This window comes from Anolis carolinensis, chromosome 1 (genome assembly GCF_035594765.1).
Source record: "Anolis carolinensis isolate JA03-04 chromosome 1, rAnoCar3.1.pri, whole genome shotgun sequence".
Lineage (NCBI taxonomy): Eukaryota > Metazoa > Chordata > Lepidosauria > Squamata > Dactyloidae > Anolis > Anolis carolinensis.
This window is the reverse complement of record NC_085841.1, coordinates 130,747,957-130,773,180: the sequence shown is the minus strand read 5'-3', so window position 1 is coordinate 130,773,180 and position 25,224 is coordinate 130,747,957. Positions and strand designations below refer to the sequence as shown.

General features: G+C 42.5%; 1 protein-coding gene across 1 annotated transcript; it reads left to right on the top strand.

The window, feature by feature from the left end:
- Positions 1-726: 726 nt before the first annotated feature.
- bag2 (BAG cochaperone 2) lies at positions 727-14,455 on the top strand. The gene is made up of 3 exons (XM_003215488.4): positions 727-938; positions 10,426-10,535; positions 11,617-14,455. Exons 1-3 carry the CDS (start codon positions 790-792, stop codon positions 12,015-12,017), a joined length of 660 nt encoding a protein of 219 aa, XP_003215536.1. The 5' UTR covers positions 727-789; the 3' UTR covers positions 12,018-14,455.
- The last annotated feature ends 10,769 nt before the right edge of the window (positions 14,456-25,224 follow it).

The window sequence follows — 25,224 nt, the reverse complement described above, 5'->3', positions numbered from 1 at the left end:
AGAGTAGTCAATTTCGTTCTTCAAGTATATAATTTCAATGTGTCATTATCAATGACGGAGTGGACCTACAGGGAATACATACAAGTGGCAAGAAACACTTGTACAGGATAAAAATACAAATTCCAAAGTATAGTAAAAGCATTGAAGACAGGAGCATGTATACTCGCATAAACTCTCCTATATCAACTCTCCTACAGAGGTGCTCTGCTACTGGTTTGACTACTTTAGGTTCTCCATACCTGCGTAACCACCACCCGAGGAAGACTACACAGTCGAAACCGGTCGTGGAGCTACAAAGTGGAGACCACAACATGTGAGTGTGGAGAAGAGCAAACCACAGACGCCTTACTACAATGCAGTCTGAGCCCTGCCACACACACAGTGGAGGACCTTCTTATAGCAACACCAGAGGCACTCCAAGTGGCCAGCTTCTGGTCAAAGGACATTTAGTATAATGTCAAGCTTTTTAAAAAAAACTTGGTGTTTTCAAATACATTACAACTTGTACGCTCGGTTCGCTTCTGACACATCTCCTTTGACCCCATAGCCTTGGGCCAGGGCAGTTGAAGTGAGGCATTTCTTCAATATGTATAGTTTCCCTCAGAGCAGGCTTGGGCAAACTGTTAGGCTGTTAGGAATAGTAGGAGCTGAAGTCCCAAACACCTGGAGGGCCGAAGGGTGCCCAAGCCTGCTCAGAGGGAGGAAAAGGGCGGGAAGGCGGGCCCTGGGCGGCCCTTAGGCAGGGAGGAGCCTCAAGCGGCGGCAGCAGAGGCAGAGGCAGAGGCGGCGATGGCCCAGGCCAAGAGCGGCGGCTCCAAAAGCCTCGCCTCGGAGCCCGGAGGGGGAGTGCCGCCTCGCCGAGGCCGTTTCTTTCGCTCCACTTCCATGGCCGACCGCTCCAGCCGCCTCCTGGAGAGCCTCGACCAGCTGGAGCTCAGGTCAGGCAAGAACCCAAGGGGGGCGGGCAGGCGGGCGGACGGGCAAGAGGCGCCAGAGTGTTGCGTTCCACAATGTAGACCGCTTAAGCGGCTGAGGGGGAAACGGAAAGGGCCTGAGGCTGTTAGGAATGGGGGAGTGGAAGTCCAAAACACCTGGAGGGCCCAAGTTGGCCCAGGCCTGGTATAGATGCACCCCAGGACTAAGTAGCCTTGGATATGCTCGCCTAAAGGCACCTATGGTGTCTGGTCATGGAGGCTAAGCAGGGGTTTCCTTGGTAATAATAATAATAGTAATAGTAATAATTCTAGACAAGAAACAATCAGGACCAACTAACACCTCCCAACAAAGGATTCCCTCGGAGCAGCTTCCATGATTCCATAGCATTGAGCCATGGCAGTTAAAGTGGTATCAACCCCAATTGAACATCAGGAAGAACTTCCTCACTGTGAGGGCTGTTCGGCAGTGGAACTCTCTGCCCCGGACTGTGGTGGAGGCTCCTTCTTTGGAGGCTTTTAAGCAGAGGCTGGATGGCCATCTGTCGGGGGTGCTTTGAATGAGATTTTTCTGCTTCTTGCAGCGGGTTGGACTGGATGGCCCGTGAGGTCTCTTCCAACTCTACGATTCTATGATTCTATACAGTGTACCAAAGACAGATCGATATGGTAAAGCATAATGGCTTTATTGACACAGAAAAGCCCTTGAAATCCACAAGAATGTGGACAATTTCAACAGAAAGGAGGAAACCATGAAAATGAACAAAATCTGGCTAGCAGTACTAAAAAAATTCTAAAATCAGGACAGTAAATAAAGAACAACATTCAAAAAACAGGAAACAATCAGGGCCAGCTAACACCTCCCAACCAAGGATTCCCCCTGGCAGGAAGCAGCCATACTTTGAAGTTGAAAGGCCATTCAGTGCTAATCAGGTGCTAATCAAGCTGGCCAATTGCACATTTCACACTTGCCTCAAGCAGACAAGAGTTCTTTTTCTCATTCCACAGATATATAAACCCCACTTGTCTAGTTTTCAACAGACCTCTGAGGATGCATACCATAGATGTGGGTGAAACCTCAGGAGAGAACCCTTCTGGAACATGGCCTTACAGCTCGGAAAACTCAACAGCAACCCAACAATATACATAATATCAAACAAAAGGTTGTAAATAAAAAACAAAACACAGTAAATTAAGGATAAAACAATAAACGTAGTTAAGCATAGTTAAAACAGCTCGTACCGGTTAGACCCATAAGTATAAATATCAAGTACTTTACTAAACATATACCTATCATTTAAAAACATAAGGCATAGAGAACACTAGCAAGGTCTGAAGGAGGAAAAGGGCTGCTCCAGAGGACAGGATCAGAATTCAAAATGACCTTAAAAGATTAGAAAGCTGGGCCAAAACTAACAAAATGAATTGCAATAAGGACAAATGTAAGATACTGCGCTCGTTGCTTAGGCAGAAAAAATGAAATTCAAAGATACAGGATAGGTGATGCTTGGCTCGATAGCAGTACGTGTGAAGAAGATCTTGCAGTCCTCATGGTCAACAAGTTAAACATGATCCAACAATGTGATGCAGCGGCAAAAAAAGCCAATGGGATTATGGGCTGCATCAAAAGGAGTATAGTGTTTAGATCGAGGAAAGTAATGGTGCCTTTGTATTCTGCTTTGGTTAGACCTCACCTAGAATACTGTGTCCAGTTCTGGGCATCACAGTTCAAAAGAGATATTGACAAGCTGGAAGGTGTCCAGAGGAGGGCGACTGAAATGATAAAATATCTAGACACCATGTATCCCTATGAGGAGTGTCTTAAAGAACTGGGTATGTTTAGCCTGCAGAAGAAAAGGTTGAGAGGAGGCACGATAGCCATGTATAAATATGTGAAAGAATGTCACAAGGAAGAGGGAGCAGGCTTGTTTTCTGCTGCTTTTGAAACTAGAACTAGGAGCAATGGGTTCAAATTACAGGAAAGGAGATACCACCTGAACATTAAAAAGGACTTCCTGACCATATGAGCTGCTCAACAGTGGAACTCTCTTCCTCAAAGTGTGGTGGAAGCTCCTTCCTTGGAAACTTTTAAACAGAGGCTGGATGGCCATCTGCCAGGGATACTTTGATTGTGCTTTTCTTGCATGGCAAGGGGTTGGACTGGATGGCCCATGTAGTCTCTTCCAACTCTATTGTTCTATGATTCTAACAGTTTGCAACATGAAAAGAGGAGTGGCTAAGAAGCCACTCCATGGGCAGTATTTTAAGAACATTGAAGGGAAGGTCAACAGCAAGCAAACATGAGAGTGGCTTAGAAAAGGAATCCTAAAAAAGGAAACTAAAGGCCTGATTTTTACTGCACAAGAACAAGCCTTAAGAACAAAAGCAATGAAAACAAGAATTGGAAAGTCCTACAATGACCCAAAGTGCCGTCTGTGCAAAGAGAGTAATGAGACGGTGGAACACCTTATCTGCGATCGCAGGAAAATAGCCCAGACTGACTATATTGAATGTCACAACAGGCTAGCAGCAATGATGCACTGGAACCTTTGCAAGAAGTATATCCTACCCTGCGGTAAAACCTGGTTTGAGCATAACCCAGAAAAGACTATGGAAAATGAAGAAGCAAAAATATTCTGGGGTTTTAGAATCCAAACAGATAAACACCTGCCACATAACACACCAGATATAACCGTTGTAGAAAATAAACATGTTTTTATTATAGACATTGCAGTACTGGGAGACAGTAGAATAGAGGACAAAGAGCTGGAAAAGATCACGAAATACGAGGACTTACAAATTGAAATTGGATGACTATGGCGAAGGAGAACAACAATGGTACCAGTAGTGGTTGGTGCACTTGGAGGCATTCCAAGAAACCTCGAAAAGCACTGGAAAAGCCACAGGCTGCAGAAGGCAGCCCTTTTTGGAACTTTGCACATTCTGCAATAATACCTCAGCCCTCGGGAAGAGCCCAATATTCAGAGACGAATCCCAGACTCTTGCATGTGTGCTGTGTTGTTATGCACAAATAAATCTATAATAATCATCATCATCATCACACAGTCCTAGACACTTGGGAAGTGTTCGACTTGTGATTTTGTGAAATGAAATCCAGCATATCTATCTTGTTTGCTGTGTCATACAATAAAATAATAATAATAATAATAATAATAATAATAATAATAATAATAATAATAATGATGTTGGTGGGGGGTGCTTAACTGCTCTAAGGACACTGAGAGCTGTGCTGGCGGTAGTGTAACTACTGGCAGGTCCAACCAAGCCAGAGAGGTCTCAGTTGAGGAGTGGAACTAAGAGCACCTAACCCATTAGCACTATGGAGAAACAAACCAAAACGAAATCTATACTGGCTCAGTCGTCACCCAGGATAAAAAGGACTCCGGTGGATGCTGCTGATTTTGGACATCCATTGACAAGAGGGCTACAGAATCAAAATACAAATGAACAGTCACAGAAGCAGCAGAAATATACAATGCCAGAAAACCGCACAGTTATGAAATAGTACTGTAATAATAACACTGTGTTCCTGGGTTATAAATGTCATTTCCTAATTGGTTCTATCATAAAAACATGGAAAAAGTTTATTAAACTGCAAGAACTTCGTTGTTGCGGGACATCCTGCAGCATCTTTTGCTATAGTTTTTTCATGAGTTTCATCCAATTCCACACAGTTTGTGGCAGCCACACAAATAAAGTTTCTGGACTATAACAGCTACTTTCAAAGTACGGTAAGTATTGCACAATTCTGCACAATTAAACAGGAAGCAACACTTTCATACCAGGAACAGATTTTTCCCTAATTTTGTACATCCTGTAATAATACTGTAATAATAATGAATGTATTGCCTGCCTCTTCCTGTAGTTAGTACTTGGATGGGAGACTAACAACAAATACCAGGTGCTGAAGGCTTTATTTCTGAGGAAGGGATTGGAAAAACCACTTCTGAATATTCCTCACCTGAGAAAACCCTGTGCAATTCATTGCCCCCCCCCCCCCCCCAAACTGGACAGGTGACTTGGAAACACATGGGCAAAATGAATGGAGTCAGATGTTTTTGAAGAGGACAGAATGAGCAATAAGAAAAGTGTCAAAATAATTCTGTAATTAGAATTCTTTGGCCATCTTTCTCCTCCCCAACCACCTCAAAGAGGCTGCTCAGCTTTCCTTCAAAGAACAAAAGTGATAGATAGGCATATAATGATTTCTTCCTAATTATAAGATGCACTTATAATCCTTGGATACTGTTTACACATGATTCTTAGTGCACCACCTCTGCTCCTGACCTACATGTTTTTCATTAATCCGTTCATAGATCCAGTGCAGGTATTTTATTTGAGTGAGACTCTCTACGAAATGTGGAAAGACAGGTAACAGTCCAAACAAGAGCCTAAGGACATATCTGCATATGGTGGGCTGAACCTATGGAAACTTCAAGCAAGGAAGAAGTGCAGAATTCTGCTTTCTTCATGGCATATATTCAATGTAACATATGAATAGTAATAATAATAATAATAATCTCTTCATGGCTCAATGTGGGGCACAACACAATTAAAATACAGAGATGAAATATAAGACCATTAAAATACTTATATTAACAGACACAGAGATTAAAGCACATTAAAATAATGAATACCAATAGCATGTAAAATAGCTTAAAATAGTGTTATGGACCTCAGAACACAGGGCATAGGTGCATTTTCATGCCATAATAAATCTACACATTCTTTTACATTTGTTTTAAATTAACCAGAATACCCTGGAGTATTAATTGTGCTGGGCACTCGAGGGTATTGTCAGAAATTAAAGTCCTGTTTCTTATTCCCTCTTTGACATATTTTATGCCACAATAGTCACCATGCTACATCCTGTGGGGTTTGTAGTTTGGCAAGGTGCTTGTGCTTTCTCACTAAAAAGTATAAATATCCATCTCTCAACTAAAAATCCCATGGAGGAAAAAGAAATCCATGCATAAATTGCCAGGACCCGTAGGGCCCCTTCTACACAACTGAATAATATCCCACATTTTCTGCTTTGAACTGGATTATATGGCAGTGTGGACTCAAATAACACAGTTCAAACAGATATTGTGGGATTTTCTGCCTTGGTATCCTGGATTATATGGCTGTATGGAAGGACCCTAGGACTCTGAGAGGTTTTTAAGGGAGGATTCCATGACAAATTGTGGAAAACTTGTATTAACTATACATTCCTAACCTTAATGTATATATGGATGAGTTTGCTGACAGTGGTTATTCAGTGGTTCCTCCAGAATAAAAAAGGTAGAGAAAGGGGGGGACAGGTAAAAGAGAGCTGTGTCATACTCCTGTTTGGGTCTGCCATTGTATTTATAATATTTACCATAATTCTGGATGTCTTATTCTTGGCCAACTGAGTTGAAATCCTAAGCATATTTCACAGGGAAATAAGTTCCACCGGATTCATTGGGACTTTTGAATAAACACACAGAGCAGTAGTGTGTTGTGTTAAATGGAGTACATCACAGCCAGTGAGTTTCTGAGCTCTGTTTTTTAACTTTAAAGCCCTAAATCATTTAAGACCAGGGTATCTGGGTCACCCGTTGTCCCTATAAACCTATTAAAATCTTCCCCAGAGTCATAATCACATCAAAGCATCACAGTGTTGCAGGGAGAGAACCTGTTTGGTGATATTTTTTCTATTGTGGTTTTCTCTATTTGCAAGCTTAGTTTTTATCATGCTCTGCTACCTCTGGTTTACATTATTCTGATTAATTCCATATATTTAAAAAAAATCACTAAGTTACTTAATGGAACAGGCTTTGAAAGCAGGGGAGGTTCTCATATTCCAAAACTTTTGGATGCATTTTTCAGTGGCCCTTTACACACTGCCATATAATGCAGTTTGAAACTGTGTTGCTCACTTACTGGTGCGTGATAACTGCACTTGCTGCTCTCACTTCTGAAGCTATAGCCATGATTTCATGTGACCCAAAAACTTTAAGAATGTTTTCATTTTGACATGGAAGCAATTGTTTAATGCGTTTGTATCTGAAAGGGGACCCCTTGAGCCTAAGGCTGCAACCAGATGGTGACTATGGATGAATGTGAATTTCATAGCCTCAGGCCATGGTCTCCATCTGTGCAAAAATAAGGAAGAAATTTATGGCTGAAAGTTGGTTTTAGTCTCTGAGTGAAGGGCACAGGTGGTGTGAGGGGATTGTGCTATATATAGCTTCAAACTTGGAGTGGCTTAGGGGTACCACCTGTCATCACAGAAACCATATGGAGTTGAGCACCTTTTTTGGTGGTGGTTGGCAGGGCCTGGGACAGGTTTTTTGAGGGATCTCCCCAAACGGTGTGTTTATTCAAAAGTAAACCCACCGTATCTAGTGGAACTATATTTTCTGTTTCAATATGCTTAGGATTGCAGCTTAGAAATAGGAGGAATAGGAGATTCAAAATAACAGTAAGAAAAAAATCACAGGTTCAAATTGGACTTCACGAATATGCCACATATCTCACCTTGGCCTGCCCCATCCTTTCTCAACCTCTTTAAATCTGTTCCAGTCTTTCTCTTTTGAATCTTGGAGGAAATTTTTAAAAATTACTTTTTATTCAACAAAAAGCAAACCCAATATATAAAACAATCACAGAACCCCCACCCACAAAAACAAAACCATACAAATACCTTTTCTTTATACTAACTAATCTACGACTGGAGGAATGTTGAATTAATGTTCAGGTGCCAGGGAACTTCAGCATAAAAAGATGATATTTTCAGTTAAACCAAGTTTTTAAAAATAATTTGTCATGGGATCCCTAAAAACCTGTGGCAGAACCCTAAATGTCCAGGTAACCCTATTGGGAAACCCAGGCTTAATCCATACAGTTGCCTTGCTAACATCCAGGCTGAGATATGTATTTCGTATGAGAGGAATAAGAAAAATAGGCACTCTTAAAATGTGAAATTACCTGTGAGACATCTTTTAAAATAGTGGTTCTCAGCTGCCTAAAATAAGGTCTGCGAGACATGCGGGGAAAATTGGCACCAGGGTCTGTTCCTGGGGTTATTTGGGGTGCTGATTCAGAAAATTGCATTGGATAGACCACATCAGCTCTAGATTATTAAATATAGTTCCCTGTGGGTGAGCAGATGGCGACTACAGGATTGCATATGTTCTGCATCAGAAACTAGAGCAGATGTGGACTATCCAATATAATTTTCTGAATCGGCACCCCAAATAACCAAACCGAATCTAAAATTGACCAAAAACTGATTCGTGACCCTTTTGGTACTAATGTTGGAGAGTGGTCCCTGATCAAGTGGTCCCTGGTCAAAAAAGATTGGGAACCACTGTTTTAAAAGGTGATTAAAACAATAAAAAGATAAAATCTGGGAAACAATCCACAGAGTATACTATAAATTGTCCCTTTCCCTCAACCTATCAATATTTCTTTACCTGTAACAGTAGCCTGAAATACAGGAATTTAATAGGTAAGTTTTTTCAAGTGACAGAGAAAAAGGAAGAGAATAGATAGTTCATTTTTGCATACAGAAATATATAAGCTTATTACTGATGGGAAAAAGGTTGTTTTTTTTTAGTTGCACAAATACAAGCAAAACATACTGTGCTGCTGATTAAGTTCGTCCCTATGAGCTGTCTGTGTCCTCCTTACTCCTACCTATATGCATGCTCAGATATACAGGGTGTTTGAAAAAGAACTCCCTAGTTTTAATGTATTTATATTTAAAACTAGGGAGTTCTTTTTCAAACACCCTATATAAATGTATGTGTGTGTGTGTGTGTGTAGGAAAGGGTGCTAATTTGATTAAAATACAAAAACAACCCCCCCCCCCCCACACACACACACATTTGCCCTTAAACTATGGAAGCAAAAACTGCATTGGATTCCTTCCATATATAGTTAGAAGCTTCGCTAGCGCTGGCAAAATGACACTGTTGGCAACCGGCCACATGAGCAGCTGGTAATAAAACTAGTTTTATGGATAAGGGATCATATACTGCTTATTAAATAGAACTAGACTAAAAAGTCTCATTAAAGTTTTCCTCTTTTTTAATGAACTTAAGTTGGAATAGATTCTTCTGCGTTTCCTGTATGTATTCCCATATGTTGTAGGAGGGGGAGACAAAGGTAGTGAGCTTTAAAAAGAAAGGAAGCTGACTACAGTCATCCCTCCACATTTGTGGTTTTGATTTTTCATGGATCGGATTTAAAATGTTCTCCCTAGAAATCCATAGGTCCTCCAATGTGACACCCATAGTCCACTTCACCCAGCTATTTTTACGGAGAACACCTCTCTAGGAATCTCTAGAATAAATCCTCCAATGCAATTTTGTGGTTAGCACTTGGTGGAAGTTGGCCTTCAAGTTTTGTTGAAAGACCTAGGAATTCCTCCAGAGGTGTTCTTCCAAGTTTAAAAAATTAGCAATTGCTTTATTCACATTTTGAAAACTTTTTTATTGTGCCCCTAACCCCAGCAAATATGGGGGGCTGACTGTGCCTTGTCATGAAGCACTTGGCTTATCAGATGTTACTCCACTAAGATGATTTGGTGCTGATGGTTATATCAGTACCAGGGCTGCAGCCCTTCAAGTCCCAAATGGAACAGGCCAAAAACAGAATTTAAATCGCCACACCTTTTCAATTACCTTCATGTCTGGGAAAATACAGAAGTAGTCATTTATGGGACAGGTTTGTCTACTTCAAATACAAAACACTCTCCTTATAGCATATCTATTACTAATGACAAAGCAAGCATATTAAAGGTAAAGGCTTTCCCCTGACGTTAAGTCTAGTCGTGCCCGACTCAGGGTTGGTGCTCATCTCCATTTCTAAGCCGAAGAGCCGCCATTGTCCGTAGATGACTCCAAGGTCATGTGGCCAGCAAGACTGTATGGAGCACCGTTACCTTTCCGCCGGAGTGGTACCTATTGATCTACTCACATTTGCATGTTTTCGAACTGCTAGGTTGGCAGAAGCTGGGGCTAACAGCGGGACCTTACCCTGCTCTCCAGATTTTAGCTGCCAACCTTTTGGTCAGCAAGTTCAACAAGCTCAGCAGTTTAACCCACTGTGCACATAGCAAAATTAGTTCTAAGGGTGCTTTTATTGTGTCAGTATTCCTCATTCACTATATAAAGAAATATAAGCATTATTTTAAGTTTCTTTTATTATGAAAGTGACTGCCCAGCTAAACTAAGTTTTTGAATTATGAAAGTTTGGTGCTTTCAGCTTGTTTCCCTGACTTGAAAGGGAAAAGGCAGGCATATGAAAACAGACAGTGGGGTAGACTGCGGTTCTGTATTTATGCTGGGACAAACCGGCCCGAAACTTGAAGAAACTTGAGAACTTTTATTACCATAAGCATTCGCATTTGGTAGTTTATATCAAAATCCACTCTGACAAAACAAGCCAAAACAAACATCATTTAAAATTTTTCAACTTTGTTTGGGTTTCCCTTGTTCAGGGTGGAAGCTTTGCGTGATGCAGCATCTTCAATGGAGCAAGAGAAAGAAAGCCTTCTGGAAATGATCCATAATGTACAAAACAGCCAGGATATGAGGAGCATCAGTGAAGGTAGGAGCTAAGTGATTTGTAAACTTCTCATCAGGTTTTGTGGGGTAAATACAAATATCACAATGTTCCATCTTATTTTCTTTGCTAATCCTTCTGTTTAAGACATATCAGCTTAAACAGTAGAAATGTAACAAATAGCAGAAATATAATAAACTTCTGAAACACACCAAAAGATGTTGGATCATTTTGAAATATTCTGACAAATTACTAATGTTGGAGGACAGGTAATGTTGGCTAAATCAAAATCCCTAGGAAGGGTCACAACAAACCCAATTATATGTGGCCTACAGGTTATATTATTTGAGTAATATCATTAATCTGCCATTTGTGTTGTTGAAGGCTTTCATGGCTGGAATCACTGGGTTGCTGTGAGTGTTTCGGACTGTATGGCCATGTTCCAGAAGCATTATCTCCTGACGTTTCAGCTACATCTAGGGCAAACATCCTCAGAGGCTGTGAGTTATATTGGAAACTAGGTCAGAGAGGTTTATATATCTGTGGAAGGTCCAGGATGGGAGAAAGAATTCTTGTCTGTTGGAGGCAAGTGTGAATGTTGCAATTAATCACCTTGATTAGCATTGAAAAAACCTTGCAGCTTCAAAGCCTGGCTGATTCCTTAGTGCCAGTATTAAAAAGACCTCTAAAATCAGGACAGTAAATAAAGAACAATACTCTGAAAACAGGGGAATTCCAAACATGAAACAATCAGGGCCAACTAACATCTCCCAACAAAGGATTCCCCAGGCAGGAAAAAGCCAGGCTTTGAAGCTGCAAGGCTTTTCAATGCTAATAAACGTGATTAATTGCAACATTCACACTTGCCTCCCACAGACAAGAGTTCTTTCTCCCAACCTGGACCTTCCACAGATATATAAACCTCACTGACTTAGTTTCCAATATACTTCACAACCTCTGAAATGCCTGCCATAGATGTGGGTGAAACGTCAGGAGAGTATGCTTCTGGAACATGGCCACACAGCCTGAAAAACTCACAGCAAGCCAGTTTGCCTTTTCTTTTAATTTGGTATAATTTGGTCTTGCATAAATTTTTAAGCCAAACTGTTTGGTTTGCATAATACAGGAGAAAGAGAAGAACTCAGTCTGACAGCTAAACGCCTGATGGGAAGAACCCTCACAGTTGAAGTTTCTGTCGAAACCATCCGAAACCCGCAACAACAGGAATCCCTGTTTCATGCCACACAGATGATTGATGACATTGTCGGTAAACTTGTGGATGATTTGGAAGACTCTAAGAATCGTTTGATGTCACTTTATGGCGCATGTTTATCTGAAGTGCCCCCTGGACCCGTGAATCAAAGATTCCAGTCTGTTGTCATTGGATGTGCTATAGAAGATCAGAAGAAAATCAAAAGGCGGCTAGAGACCCTGCTTAGGAATATAGAAAACTCTGAAAAATCCATCATGTTACTCGAGCATCAGAAGGCAACAGCAAAGCAGTTCTGCAACAATGGAGAAGAGTAAAAATCATGGAATACTACTGTGAAAATGAATGCCTCCATTAATTATGCAAAAGCAAAGCCAAAAAAATTAGCTTGATGCAAATGTTAAACTTATAGGGCTTGTTAGTGCAGACCCAATAATGGTGGCCATTTAACCCATTCTTAGTCCTTTAGGGCACTAAGAGGCATAGCTAGAAGAATGATGGGAAAGGATCCTGAAAGTAAAACATGTCCCTGCTTCTTCAACATATAAGATCACCAGTTCAAAAGTGTGCTTATATGAAACATCCTGTGGCAACTGTAGGATCCATAGAACTGTATAGACATTAAGTAGTATTATTCTATGGCTTTTGTTCCTTTCAACAGGGTTACTCATTTGTTCTGCTCAGTGTAGGGAATATTAACAAAATTAATAAGTATCTACAGTTCAATTTCAGAATTAACAGTGAATGTAACTGAATATTTCTTAACAGTATGCTGTTTGCTCCCATGTTAGTAGCTATTTTAATACTTTTTAAATAATCTGTTATTTCCAAATGATAGAAACTCATTGGCAATTCTTTGGGTACCTTTCAGTTCTTGAAATAATGTCATTCTCATTTGTTATGTAAAAGAAATGCATCTTGCACGTGTCTCCCTTGTCCCTCTTGGGGAGTGACCCTACTCTTGCGAGATCATGGGGTGGGATTGCTATAATAGATGTGGAGCGGGGAAAAGCTGATTTTCCATGCTCCAGATTTATAAATAAAAGTTTACACTCTACACTGCTTGTACTTCAAAACCCCTCTTTCAGATTAAAGTCACACTAGCATATATACTCAGCATTGAATCAACCCTGGTGATCAATGGGGTGACAGATGTCTCAGCCAGATCGCCCTCACATCCGGATGTGAGGATAGCATTGCCTAGGTGTCTCTTCCTTATTTCCTATTCCCTTTTTCTTTCCTCCCTCATACTCTTTTCCTTCCCTTTCTGTTCCTTCCTTCCCTCCCTTCCTTCCCTTTTCTTCATACACATCACAATTGCAGCAGCCAATCAGAATTCACTCCCTTTTTCCCCAGTCATGTAACAGAGGGCCACTTCACTTAGTCACAGCCAATCCACTTTGCTCCTTTTCTTTCCTTCTGCTCCAGTTCAAACTCCTCAATTATTTTAGGTTGGGGAATGAAGGGTATGTGTGCCAAGTTTGGTCCAGATCCAATGTAGGAACATTTGTAATACAAACAGGCAGGGCTGTAGCCAGGGTGTGTGTGTTAAAAATTCAACACCCCCCCCCCCCCCCCCGGAATGTTTCAGGTTAAAATAAAAACCTGGTTTACACACAAATTGGTTAACCAGTTAAAATTCATGAGTAAACCAGGTTCGGGGGGGGGGGGTTTGAATCCTTTTGGAGGGGTCGGACCCTTAAACCTCCTGGCTACGGCCCTGCAAACGGCCAAAGCAGTGTACATGCAGACATACATTACATACTTTGACTTTTATATATATAGATGGTAACAATGGCCTTAATTTCTAAAGGAAGGTAAGGAAATGGTAAAAGTTTTTCCCTGACATGGGGGTTGGTGCTCATCTCCATTTCTAAGCCAAAGAGCTAACATCTGTAGACACCTCCAAGGTCACGTGGCTGCTATGACTGCATGGAGCATAAAATAAATTATAAGCCACTCTTTACTAGCCTGTATTTTAGTTGTATTCCAAGTATTCTCTCTGTGCAGGAAAAAATATTAATTCACAGTCATACTCATGGGCACACAAGAAAGGCAGGTCCCCAGCTCCCCTTTATTCCTTTTTTATTCATTTTCCAAATTACCTTCTTAGCAAATTTTCTAATCAATCCAAACACTTTCCTCTATCTCTAGAGCACGGCTTCTTAAACTGTACGTCCCAACCCCAAGTGGCCGCCTTAGCTCATTGCTGGGGTCCCGCAAAAATTGGCACAGAAAAAGGTTTCAGAACGCCACCCATTTTACACAGATCTGTTAACAACAATATGCAGTGTTTATAGTGAACGCTGCAGAAACTGCTTCAGCTGTACTCCACAAAAAGGAAAATCAGTGTTTATCAAGCCTTGCAAATGCTGATTGTCAGTAAATGTTTGATTTTTATGCCTATTTTATATACCTATATATCTGGGGTTGTGTAAAAATTTCTCAGGTGGAAAGGAGGGGTCACAAGTGGAAAGAAGCATAGTTTTAGAAGAATCCCCTCACTGGATATTTTTCAATTCTGTATACTGGAAAGGTGCAAGTTAAGTAGGTAGGTGCATTACTTGCTACTTACAGATTTGAATACACTATTCTGTACACATTGCACTAGAAGTACATAAGAGAAATATAATGGCAAATATAGAAAAATGTAGAGTAGCAGTTTTGATTATACAATTATCTTTTCTCCATTCCTGGTTAATTTACATGTTGAACTGACACTATTAGGAAAAATAAATTCAGGGTGTTAAATTGATTTTGTGTTTAGATTTAACATGCACATCATGCAACAAATACCCATGACAATTCCAGTACTATTGTCAAAGTATGTTCCAACACATGGTTAGGGATTTTAAATTTAAACAGCATATTTAGCATTTTTAAGGCCCTGTAGTCCACCCAGTTCCTTCAAGCTATGGCAAGATGATCATCATGCAATGCATGATTATTCTACATGTGATTTTTACAGTACGTGCCAAATGGCTATTCAAAAGCCATTGAAAGCCAAATGGCTTTCAAAAGGCAGAATGGGTAAATATTTCAATTACAGGCAGTCTCCAAGTGATGAACAAGATAGGTTCTATAGGTTTGTTCTTGTGTTGAATTTATATGTAAATCTTAACTCCAGGGATATATATATACATTTTTCAGAATCCAATTATCCCAGGGACCGAAGGAGAGATGAAATAATCTGAACAGGGGCACAGATAACAAAACAAACACCATATATATATTATCTTTGAATAGCATAGGGATGGATTAACAGCCCTGTCGTGTTTATTTTGCTGTTTGTGCCCCTGTTCAGAAGATTTCACCTCACTTTCCAGGGTAGATTTCTCTCACTTCCTGTTGTCTCACCCTTGTTCTTAACTATGTCATATGTAAGTGGGATGTTTGTAACTCGGGGACTGCCTGTAGTGAAGAAACATACAAAATTCATCACTATTTTTTCTATGCTTATTTTGTTGAAATACTTTTGATATGCAACATCTTAATTTAATCACATTAGATTTACATTTGTATTTCAAGGGTATTTCATATTAGATACTCCAGAAAGTGTTAACCAACTTTATAGCTTTCAGCAATTACACTCACTGGCCTGTGAATTGGCTGTGAGTGTCACCAAACAGCAGTTTCTATTAATTTTAGAGAAAGCATAAGCAGTATCTATATTTAAAATATTTATCCCCCCATCCTGAAATTTAAAAGCTAAATGCTAATATAGAAAGACACATGGTATTGACCAAACCCACGTTTTAACCAGTTAGATTAATAGGGCTGATGACCATCACTCTTGCTACAGTGGACCAAGAATGCTAACTATGACCTTTTAAATAAAACATACTGTAAAATATATGGACTACCAACACAAGTTTACCAGTCTTTTTGCTATGAATATGGAAATGATAGTATTCTTAAATAAAAGTTACCTGCCTTTAAATGGGTAGCCCAATGGAGCACTTTAATACTTGAAAATCTAGAACACAGGAGATTGGTTGCAAACCAACCATAGTTTAAAATGAATTTTCCAAGCAAAGTTGGCATTTTGTATCATTATCTGTCAGGGAATGTTATGATTGAGCCTCATGGCTCTGTTACTGACAGACGTGGGCGTAAGACTCCTCGGGAGTCAGATACTCTCGAGGAGCGAGAGAGAAAAAGACTGCGAGACATATTTGCAGCACCATCTGACGAAGAATCTTTCGAAGGGTTTACGGAGAGAATGGAGGAGGGGCTGGTTAGCTCAGAGGAGGATGAGATGGATTGGACTCGGGTAAGGGAGGAATTGGGGGCCACTGGCCATGATGGGGCAGAAGATGAATGGGGACCTTCAGGATTAGACCCATGGCTTAGCTGGAGGGATGGGACGGGATCCACAGCTGGAGATGCTGTTGGGCGTAGTCAGAGGTGTTCCAGCTCTGACGAGGAAAGTGATGAGGAAACGCCCGGGTTAAGGAGGACAGCTGACAGTGATGAAGATTTGTAACTGGCATAAAATGGGGCTTGGGAGCAATTGCAAATTGCGTCGGGCAAGGTAATCTGGGCAAACGCTTGGGATCCGTGTGTGTGTGGGACGCTTCCCTGAAGACTTGTGTGCTTTCCTGTGCTGAGACGTAAGTTGATTGGAATCCAAGGTCAGACGGCGGGAGGGATTGTGTGGGCATTTGTTTGTGCAAACCTGTGTTTACTCTTATTAGCTTGACCTTCCGTCGTCTTTCTGACGGACGCCATCTCCTGCTTTGAGAACCCGGACTGAACTGACCACGGCTTGTCTTCCCCCCCTTCTTGGACTTGGAAAAACTACAAACGTCTGCTTCTGGCTTTGATCTACGGAACGGAACTGGTCTACTCTACTTCTACAATCCTTGGCTGAATTGCTCGTGTTGGAGATCCTGTCTACTGTGTGTGTGTGGGAGCGACGCAAGTTACTCTAAGCACAGTGTTGGCAGCAGAGAGGAATCTGCTGCCAATTAGTTGCATTCTTTGTATCTTTTGTTCCTTGGCTTTCGTTCTGTTAATACCTAGGCTGAAGCAAGCAGTTTGTTTTTACCCGGATTAAACTCCGGTTTAATCCGGTTTATCTTTTGAACATTTACTTTTGTCCCCTTCTTGCTCCTAAAGGCAAAAATTGCCTGGCCCTTGTGTTTTTACGGGCTTTTTTGAGTTCTGTAATCTAATAAACTCTGTTACTTTGAATCTTGTGGCGTTCTGTCCTTGACAGATTGCCCGACGCCAATAAAAAGTTTATTGCAGCAATAAACCCGTCAGGAAGACGATGGATGAGTTAAGAGCCAAAGTAGACCAATTGCAAACGGCCTTTACCGTAAGCCAAACAGCTTTTGCTGTGAAAGGACATGTTTTGACTCCTGAACGCTTTGACGGAACCAGGTGCAAGTTGCCAACCTTTTTGGCACAAGTGGAGCTTTATTTTTCTCAGCTCAGTGCTCATGCTTTTCCTACTGACACTAGCAAGGTGGCTTTTATTTTGAGTTTGTTGACCGGTTCCGCAGGACAATGGGCCACTAATTTAATTTTGGGAAATGACCCAGTCAAGGACAATTTAAATAATTTCAAAAAATTGTTAACTGATACTTTTGGGGATCCTCTCCGCACGGAGAACGCTGGGTGGGCTCTGTATCGGTTGAAACAGGGAAAGGGGACTGTTTTGGATTACTTAAATAAGTTTAACCTGTATCGCCACCAGCTGGATTGGGGGGAAAATGCATTCATGCTTTTATTTACTGCCGGGTTAAGTGATATGCTCCAGGATGAATTAGCACGCTTGGAGCCGGCTGAAAGCTGGGACGCCTTAGTAGCTAAGGTGCTGCGTTTAGACGCAAGGTTCGAGGCTCGTAAACACTCAAAAGCAATGTGTGCGCCACCCATGCATGTAACCAGGGCACCTGTGGTGATGGGGGAAGAGCCCATGGAGCTTGGGGTCTTTAAAAAGCTGTCTACAGAGGAAAAGAGCCGTAGGAGGCAGCTGGGCTTGTGTTTGTACTGTGGGAATGCTGGGCATTTTGCCAAAAATTGTAATGTGAAACCTTCCCAGCTTTCGGGAAAAGGCCAGCCCTAGTGCGACGTGAGTCCAACGCACTAGGGCTCCTCAAGCAGTCAACTGAGGGGAGGAAGCATGTTTTCGTACCCATTACATTATCTGTTGGGGGAAGGGAACTTGTTTCTACTCTGGCACTGCTGGACTCAGGAGCTACGGTCTCCTATGTAGATATTGAGTTTGCTAAGAAGCATGGCATTCCTAGAGTGCGCAAGGCATGCGACGTGTGGGTGGAGGGAGCAGATGGGAGACTGCTGGAGACTGGGGTGGTTAACCAGGAAACCTCAGCAGTAACGTGGGAGGTGCAGGGAGTAACGGGAACGTTTGTGTGGGATATTACGAGCTTGCCTCGATATGATGTGATCCTGGGGATGGATTGGCTAGCTGTAGTAAACCCACAAGTGGATTGGGCAACACGTAAAGTGATCTTAAAGAGGCAGGATTGTTGCACTCTAAACGTTACTCATGCTGATATGGAGGGAGTGCCTGCTGAGTATGGGGAGTTCTCTGATGTATTTTGTAAAAGAGAAGCGGACAAATTACCACCGCACAGGCCATATGATTGCGCCATCAAGTTGGCAGAAGGTGCGAAACTGCCAGCAGGGAGGCTGTATGCCTTGACTGTACCGGAAAGGCAAGCTTTGCGGGAGTTTTTAGATGAAAATTTAGCCAAGGGGTTTATTCGCCCATCTAGTTCTCCAACTGCGGCACCAGTATTCTTTGTAGCCAAAAAGACTGGGGAACTTAGGCTGGTCTGCGACTATCGGATCCTAAACAAATACACCATTCGGGATAGGTACCCGCTCCCTTTAATCTCGGAACTGTTATCAAGGGTGCAAGGGGCTAAGGTCTTTACCAAGCTTGACCTGCGGGGGGCCTATAACTTAATCCGTATACGGGAAGGGGATGAATGGAAGACGGCATTTAACACGTGTTTCGGATGCCACGAGTTCCGAGTCATGCCTTTTGGGCTTTGTAATGCTCCTGCGGTCTTCCAGAGGTTCATGAACGATGTGTTCAGGGACCTAATTGACCAATTTTTAGTGATTTATTTGGATGATATCTTGATTTTTTCTAAGGACGAGAAAGAACATCGTCAACATGTCAAGCAGGTTCTGCACCGACTGCGGGCTAATGGGCTTTTCGCCAAGGCTTCCAAATGCGTCTTTCATGTGCCTGAAGTGGAGTTCCTAGGTCATGTAGTGTCAGGTAGGGAACTTAAAATGGACCCACATAAGGTTGACGCCGTCAACTCATGGCAGGAGCTGAAAACTAAGAAGGATGTACAAAGGTTCTTAGGTTTCGCTAATTACTACCGGGAGTTTATTCCGAATTTTGCAAAGCTCACGGTACCTTTGACGCAGCTTCTGCGCAAGAAACAGCCATTTGTGTGGGGGCGGGAAGCTCACGAGGCGTTTCTACAACTTAAGTCTAGTTTTCAATCGGACAACATACTAACCCATCCTGATGTTGACAAACCGTTCGTGGTAGAAGCGGACGCTTCTAGCTACGCGTTGGGGGCTGTATTGTCTCAGAAGGACTCCTCAGGGACCTTGCGTCCCTGTGGATTTTACTCGCGACAACTAACACCCTTCGAGCAGAACTATACCATATGGGAGAAGGAGTTGTTGGCGATTAAGGTGGCGTTTGAGGTGTGGCGGCACTGGCTTGAAGGGGCACGGCACCAGATCGTGGTCAGATCTGATCACAAGAATTTAGAGCACTTGCAAACAGCAAAGAAGTTAAACCAGCGTCAAATCCGATGGGCTTTGTTTTTCTCCAGGTTTAACTTCAAGGTGCAGTTCGTAGAGGGGAAGGCAAACTTGCGGGCCGATGCTTTATCCCGCAAGCCGGAGTTTAAGACCAATGAGCAGGTTGTATGTCAGACCATCTTGCCTACTGCCTCTCTGTGTGTTGTAGATAATGAGCTCGGGTTACATGACCAGATCCTTGAGGCTCAGAGGGATGATGTGTGGACACAGGAGCAACTGATGCTGCTCTCAGCAGGTAACCGTACCATACTGCCGCATCTACAAGATCAAGACGGAGTATTGGTACGCAGGGGGCAGGTCTACGTACCAGTGGGGGCCCTCAGGTTGGAGGTGATTAGAGCCCACCATGACGAACCCATGGCTGGGCACTTTGGCAGATTCAAGACCGTGCAGCTCATTACCAGGAGCTATTGGTGGCCAAAGATGCGGCAAGACATTCTGCGCTTTTGTGACAGCTGCGCCGTTTGCCAGCAGAGTAAGACGCCTGTTGGGCGCCCTAGAGGGTTGTTGTCGTCTTTACCTGTTCCGGACAGGCCATGGCAAATCATTTCCATGGATTTCATTTCAGATTTGCCTAAGTCTGGGGGTTATACTTGTATTTGGGTGGTGGTGGATTTATTTAGTAAACTGGCTCATTTTATTCCTTGTTCAACCATTCCGGCGGCCCCTACGTTGGCCTTACTATTTACTAAGCACATCTATCGTTTGCACGGAGCACCCGAGGTGATTATTTCAGATAGGGCTCCGCAATTTGTGTCACGCTTTTGGAAACATTTCCATGAGTGCTTGGGGACTAAGTTAAACGTTTCTTCAGCCTTTCATCCGCAAACGGATGGACAGTCGGAACGGGTTAATGGGCTCTTAGAGCAATATCTGCGTTGTTTTTGTTTAGATCAACCCACGGCTTGGGTGAAGTGGCTACCGGTGGCGGAATTTGCTTACAACAATGCGGTGCACACATCTAGTCAGCATACGCCGTTTGAGCTAACTTATGGTTTTCACCCACGGGGAGGTGTGGCGCCGTCGACCAATGTGGTCTCTTCGGACCCTGTGTACCGCTCTACGGAAATGGCTGCATTGCATGATGTTGCCCGTCGCTTACTGTTGGAAGCTAAGGCAACGCAGAAGACTCAGGCTGACCGCCACAGGCAGGCAGGGGAGGAGTTGGAAGAAGGGGATTTGGTGTGGTTATCTTCCAAACATATTAAACAGGCTGGGGGAAAGTTTGCGCCTCGGTATTTGGGTCCCTTTCCTATCGTTAAAAAGATTTCTTCCGTTGCGTTTCGTTTGCGTTTACCGTCTAGCTTAAAGGTCCATCCAGTCTTTCATCGTTCGCTGTTGAAACTTGATACCTCTAGTCGTCGTGGTGCTATAGCGGAGGGTATCACTGCCACTTCTCCGCCATCGGGGGAGGAGGCCTTTGTGAGAGGGGATAGTGTTATGATTGAGCCTCATGGCTCTGTTACTGACAGACGTGGGCGTAAGACTCCTCGGGAGTCAGATACTCTCGAGGAGCGAGAGAGAAAAAGACTGCGAGACATATTTGCAGCACCATCTGACGAAGAATCTTTCGAAGGGTTTACGGAGAGAATGGAGGAGGGGCTGGTTAGCTCAGAGGAGGATGAGATGGATTGGACTCGGGTAAGGGAGGAATTGGGGGCCACTGGCCATGATGGGGCAGAAGATGAATGGGGACCTTCAGGATTAGACCCATGGCTTAGCTGGAGGGATGGGACGGGATCCACAGCTGGAGATGCTGTTGGGCGTAGTCAGAGGTGTTCCAGCTCTGACGAGGAAAGTGATGAGGAAACGCCCGGGTTAAGGAGGACAGCTGACAGTGATGAAGATTTGTAACTGGCATAAAATGGGGCTTGGGAGCAATTGCAAATTGCGTCGGGCAAGGTAATCTGGGCAAACGCTTGGGATCCGTGTGTGTGTGGGACGCTTCCCTGAAGACTTGTGTGCTTTCCTGTGCTGAGACGTAAGTTGATTGGAATCCAAGGTCAGACGGCGGGAGGGATTGTGTGGGCATTTGTTTGTGCAAACCTGTGTTTACTCTTATTAGCTTGACCTTCCGTCGTCTTTCTGACGGACGCCATCTCCTGCTTTGAGAACCCGGACTGAACTGACCACGGCTTGTCTTCCCCCCCTTCTTGGACTTGGAAAAACTACAAACGTCTGCTTCTGGCTTTGATCTACGGAACGGAACTGGTCTACTCTACTTCTACAATCCTTGGCTGAATTGCTCGTGTTGGAGATCCTGTCTACTGTGTGTGTGTGGGAGCGACGCAAGTTACTCTAAGCACAGTGTTGGCAGCAGAGAGGAATCTGCTGCCAATTAGTTGCATTCTTTGTATCTTTTGTTCCTTGGCTTTCGTTCTGTTAATACCTAGGCTGAAGCAAGCAGTTTGTTTTTACCCGGATTAAACTCCGGTTTAATCCGGTTTATCTTTTGAACATTTACTTTTGTCCCCTTCTTGCTCCTAAAGGCAAAAATTGCCTGGCCCTTGTGTTTTTACGGGCTTTTTTGAGTTCTGTAATCTAATAAACTCTGTTACTTTGAATCTTGTGGCGTTCTGTCCTTGACAGGGAAGGAATAGCTGAGGGGGATTATTTGCTTTGTTGCTTGCAGATTTCGTAGTGATTAATTTGACAACACTATAAATTCACATCGCATTTAGGCACTTAAAGAAGATTAAAAGGCATCTCTACCTGTGACTGATCCATGAGACTAAGCAATGCGGTTTTAATACGCCCAGTGTTTCTTATTCAGTTAATATACGACAGGCTAACAAGTTGTTAGGGACCAATAATGGAAGTACAACACACCTATTTTGCAGTTTTCAGTTTGAATACAAATGAGTAAGATGAATAAATGATGCTTGCTAATTTCTCCTAACATAAGTGTACAAATGACAATCTTGGATGGTTCATTTTAAAAGGGTGGGAGAGGGAGATTCTGCATGAAGTAGAAAGTTTTTACATTACGAAGCAGGAGGTGAAAGGAAGATATTCATTATCTCCTTGGTTAAGGCACAGAATGCTGAAACAGGCAATCTTCTTTAAAACAAATGAACAACCCCCCCACCCCCAAAGCACTGTACAAAATATTTAGTCCAACATTCTTTACAATTATGGTAGCAACCCATGGGCATGAGGTGGTCAACCAGAGCCATCTTTTCCCTAGATGCTTTGCCTGAAGGAAGAAGACCTCAGTTGCCCAAGGTGTTTGCCTAGTCTTCTTCAAAATGTAGTAGTATTTTTTTTTAAAAAAACATGAATAGCTACTAGGTGTGATCAATGAAAAAAAATGTTTCAATACTCATTACTAAATTAGGGAGGAGCGGAGAATAGTTTCTAAAGTGTTTCTATAATATTGTTAAGGTGTATATCTTAACTATAATGATATAACAAATTCTTCATTACCTTTCATTAAGCAATTGCGCAAAGGGGGGGGGGGAGTCCAATCCCCTTTATTCTGCCAGGCAGGAAAAGAACACCCCCCAACAGATGCCTATCCAGCCATTGAAAGAACAACAATAGGAAACCTACTAAGTAAACTGGAGTCACTGCCTCTAAACTTTGCCTGCCTCACTGGGTTGATTCAACTCCCAACAATCCCATTTTATCTCGAAATCCCTTTAAAGAATGAACACGGGTTTCTCACACCAAAATTTTCATGGAGGAGGAGGCACAAGGCAGTAAGCAAAATTCTGGGAAGTGAAGTTTGGGAAGGTAAGGAGCCATGTGGCAGAGAATTCAAAAGACCCCGGCCTAAACTACATTTCCAAGAATTCTTCTCACTTCACACATTAAAGTGCTTGGGTTTCCCCTCTCCAAGTTGGAAAAGTTAATTGTAAAACACAAATGCTGCACTGCCTCCAGATCAGTGAGCCAGAAAATTCAAAAGGCCCTGTCCTAAACTACATTTCCCAGAATTCTACTCACTTCTCACATTAAGGTTAAGTCCAGTCGTGTCCGACTCGGGGTTGGTGCTCATCTCCATTTCTAAGCCGAAAAGCTGGCGTCTGTAGACAGCTCCAAAGTCATGTGGCTGGTATGACTGCATGGAGCGCTATTACCTTCCTGCTGGAGCAGTACCTATTAATGTACTCACATTTGTATGTTTTTGAACTGCTAGGTTGACAGAAGCTGGGGTTCACTCCGCTCCCCGGATTTGAACCTGCGACCTTTCAGTCCGCAAGTTCAGCAGCTCAGTGCTTTAACATGCAGCGCCACTGGGGACTCCATTAAAGACTTGGGGGCTCCATCTCGCATTAAAGCGCTTGTTTTTTTCTTCTCCAAGTTGGAGAAGTTACTTTTAAAACGCAGATGCTGCACTGCCTCCAGATCAGCAGAGCCATAAAATTCAAGAGGCCCTGCCCTAAACTACATTTTCCAGAATACTGCTCGCTTCCCGCATTAAAGCCTCAATGGGGGTGTGGTCTCTGCCTCTCTCTGGGCCAGTCATGTGCAGAGGGGCTTCTTCCTTGCCCAGCTATCCCTCCTCCCCTTACCACTCCCTTTGGGGAAAAAAAGAGTTTCTTCCTCCACTCCAGTCTCACCATCCTCCTCAGAGCCCTTTACGTGAACCAAACCCAGACCCTTTGGGGGAGAAGCGGTGCCCACAACGGAGACCTGGAGGCACTGACGAGACTGACATAACTCATCCAAAGGTCATAGGTTAATATTTTGAATCTTAAGCTTTTGCGTGGCCTCCCCTCCCATTTCTTAATATTGCTTCGTATGTACAAATCCAACAAATTAGATCAGAAAAATGAATTATAAATGAAGTTTTGCACAGCTCTAATAACTACACTGCTGAGAAAACAAATCGGCCAGAATACCTGGAACAGCATGTACTTTGAAACATAAATGAGAATCAATGGAACTATATTTTAATAAATCTGTGGATGGCCAAGTCCTATGATATACAATGGGGTAATAAAATGATGTCCCTTATATAAAATGGTAAAATCAAGATTTGCTTTTTGTGGAGGGGATGTTGGGGTGTATTTCAAGCCATGGATGCTCGATATAGAAGTAGATATGGAAGGCCAAGTAACCTGCATGTTAGTATTATGGACTATTCTGTCAGCCACGGTACATTTCTTGAGTTAAATTATAACACCCAAATCCCCTTAAGAGGGATATGTGGGGGTAAAGAGCTCAAGACTCTATATATGTTGATATCTTTCTAGCCTGGGACTTTCAGAATAGAAAGATGGTTTGATATCAACAGTTGCCTATTTGGAGTGGGATCAGTTCCACCTTTTTTCTTCCTTTGATCAGAACCATCAAAGCTGACAGAATTGATGACAGCCCAAAGCTATGTATCTGTAACTCTGCAGTAGAAAAGTAATACTGAATTAAAATTTACAAAGATGGATACCAGTTCCTTACCAAAATCATGCCATTTTGTGCTATGTTCTCCTATTATTCAAGCACCTTTGTAGATAAAATGAAAAGACCCTAATTATTTTCTAAAAGTAATAACATATTTTAAAAGGAGTCTTTTAAGACATGAAGTGGTTCATAAATAGTTTTAGGCGTGCCTCAGGCGCACTAGAAGTGTTTTCAATTTTATAAAAGAACAATAATACAAGTTACAAATATCTTTTAGATTTGCATTGTTTTGTACAAAAGGAAACGACACAAAAATTGAGACCTGAGTCCTAGGCACAAGTACAAAACATG

Excerpts from the sequence above, each read along its gene's own strand:
- bag2 (XM_003215488.4), top strand. The coding sequence starts at position 790 with ATGGCCCAGGCCAAGAGCGGCGGCTCCAAAAGCCTCGCCTCGGAGCCC. Across the intron at positions 939-10,425 it reads CTCGACCAGCTGGAGCTCAG|GGTGGAAGCTTTGCGTGATG; the intron begins GTCAGGCAAGAA and ends TCCCTTGTTCAG. Across the intron at positions 10,536-11,616 it reads TATGAGGAGCATCAGTGAAG|GAGAAAGAGAAGAACTCAGT; the intron begins GTAGGAGCTAAG and ends TGCATAATACAG.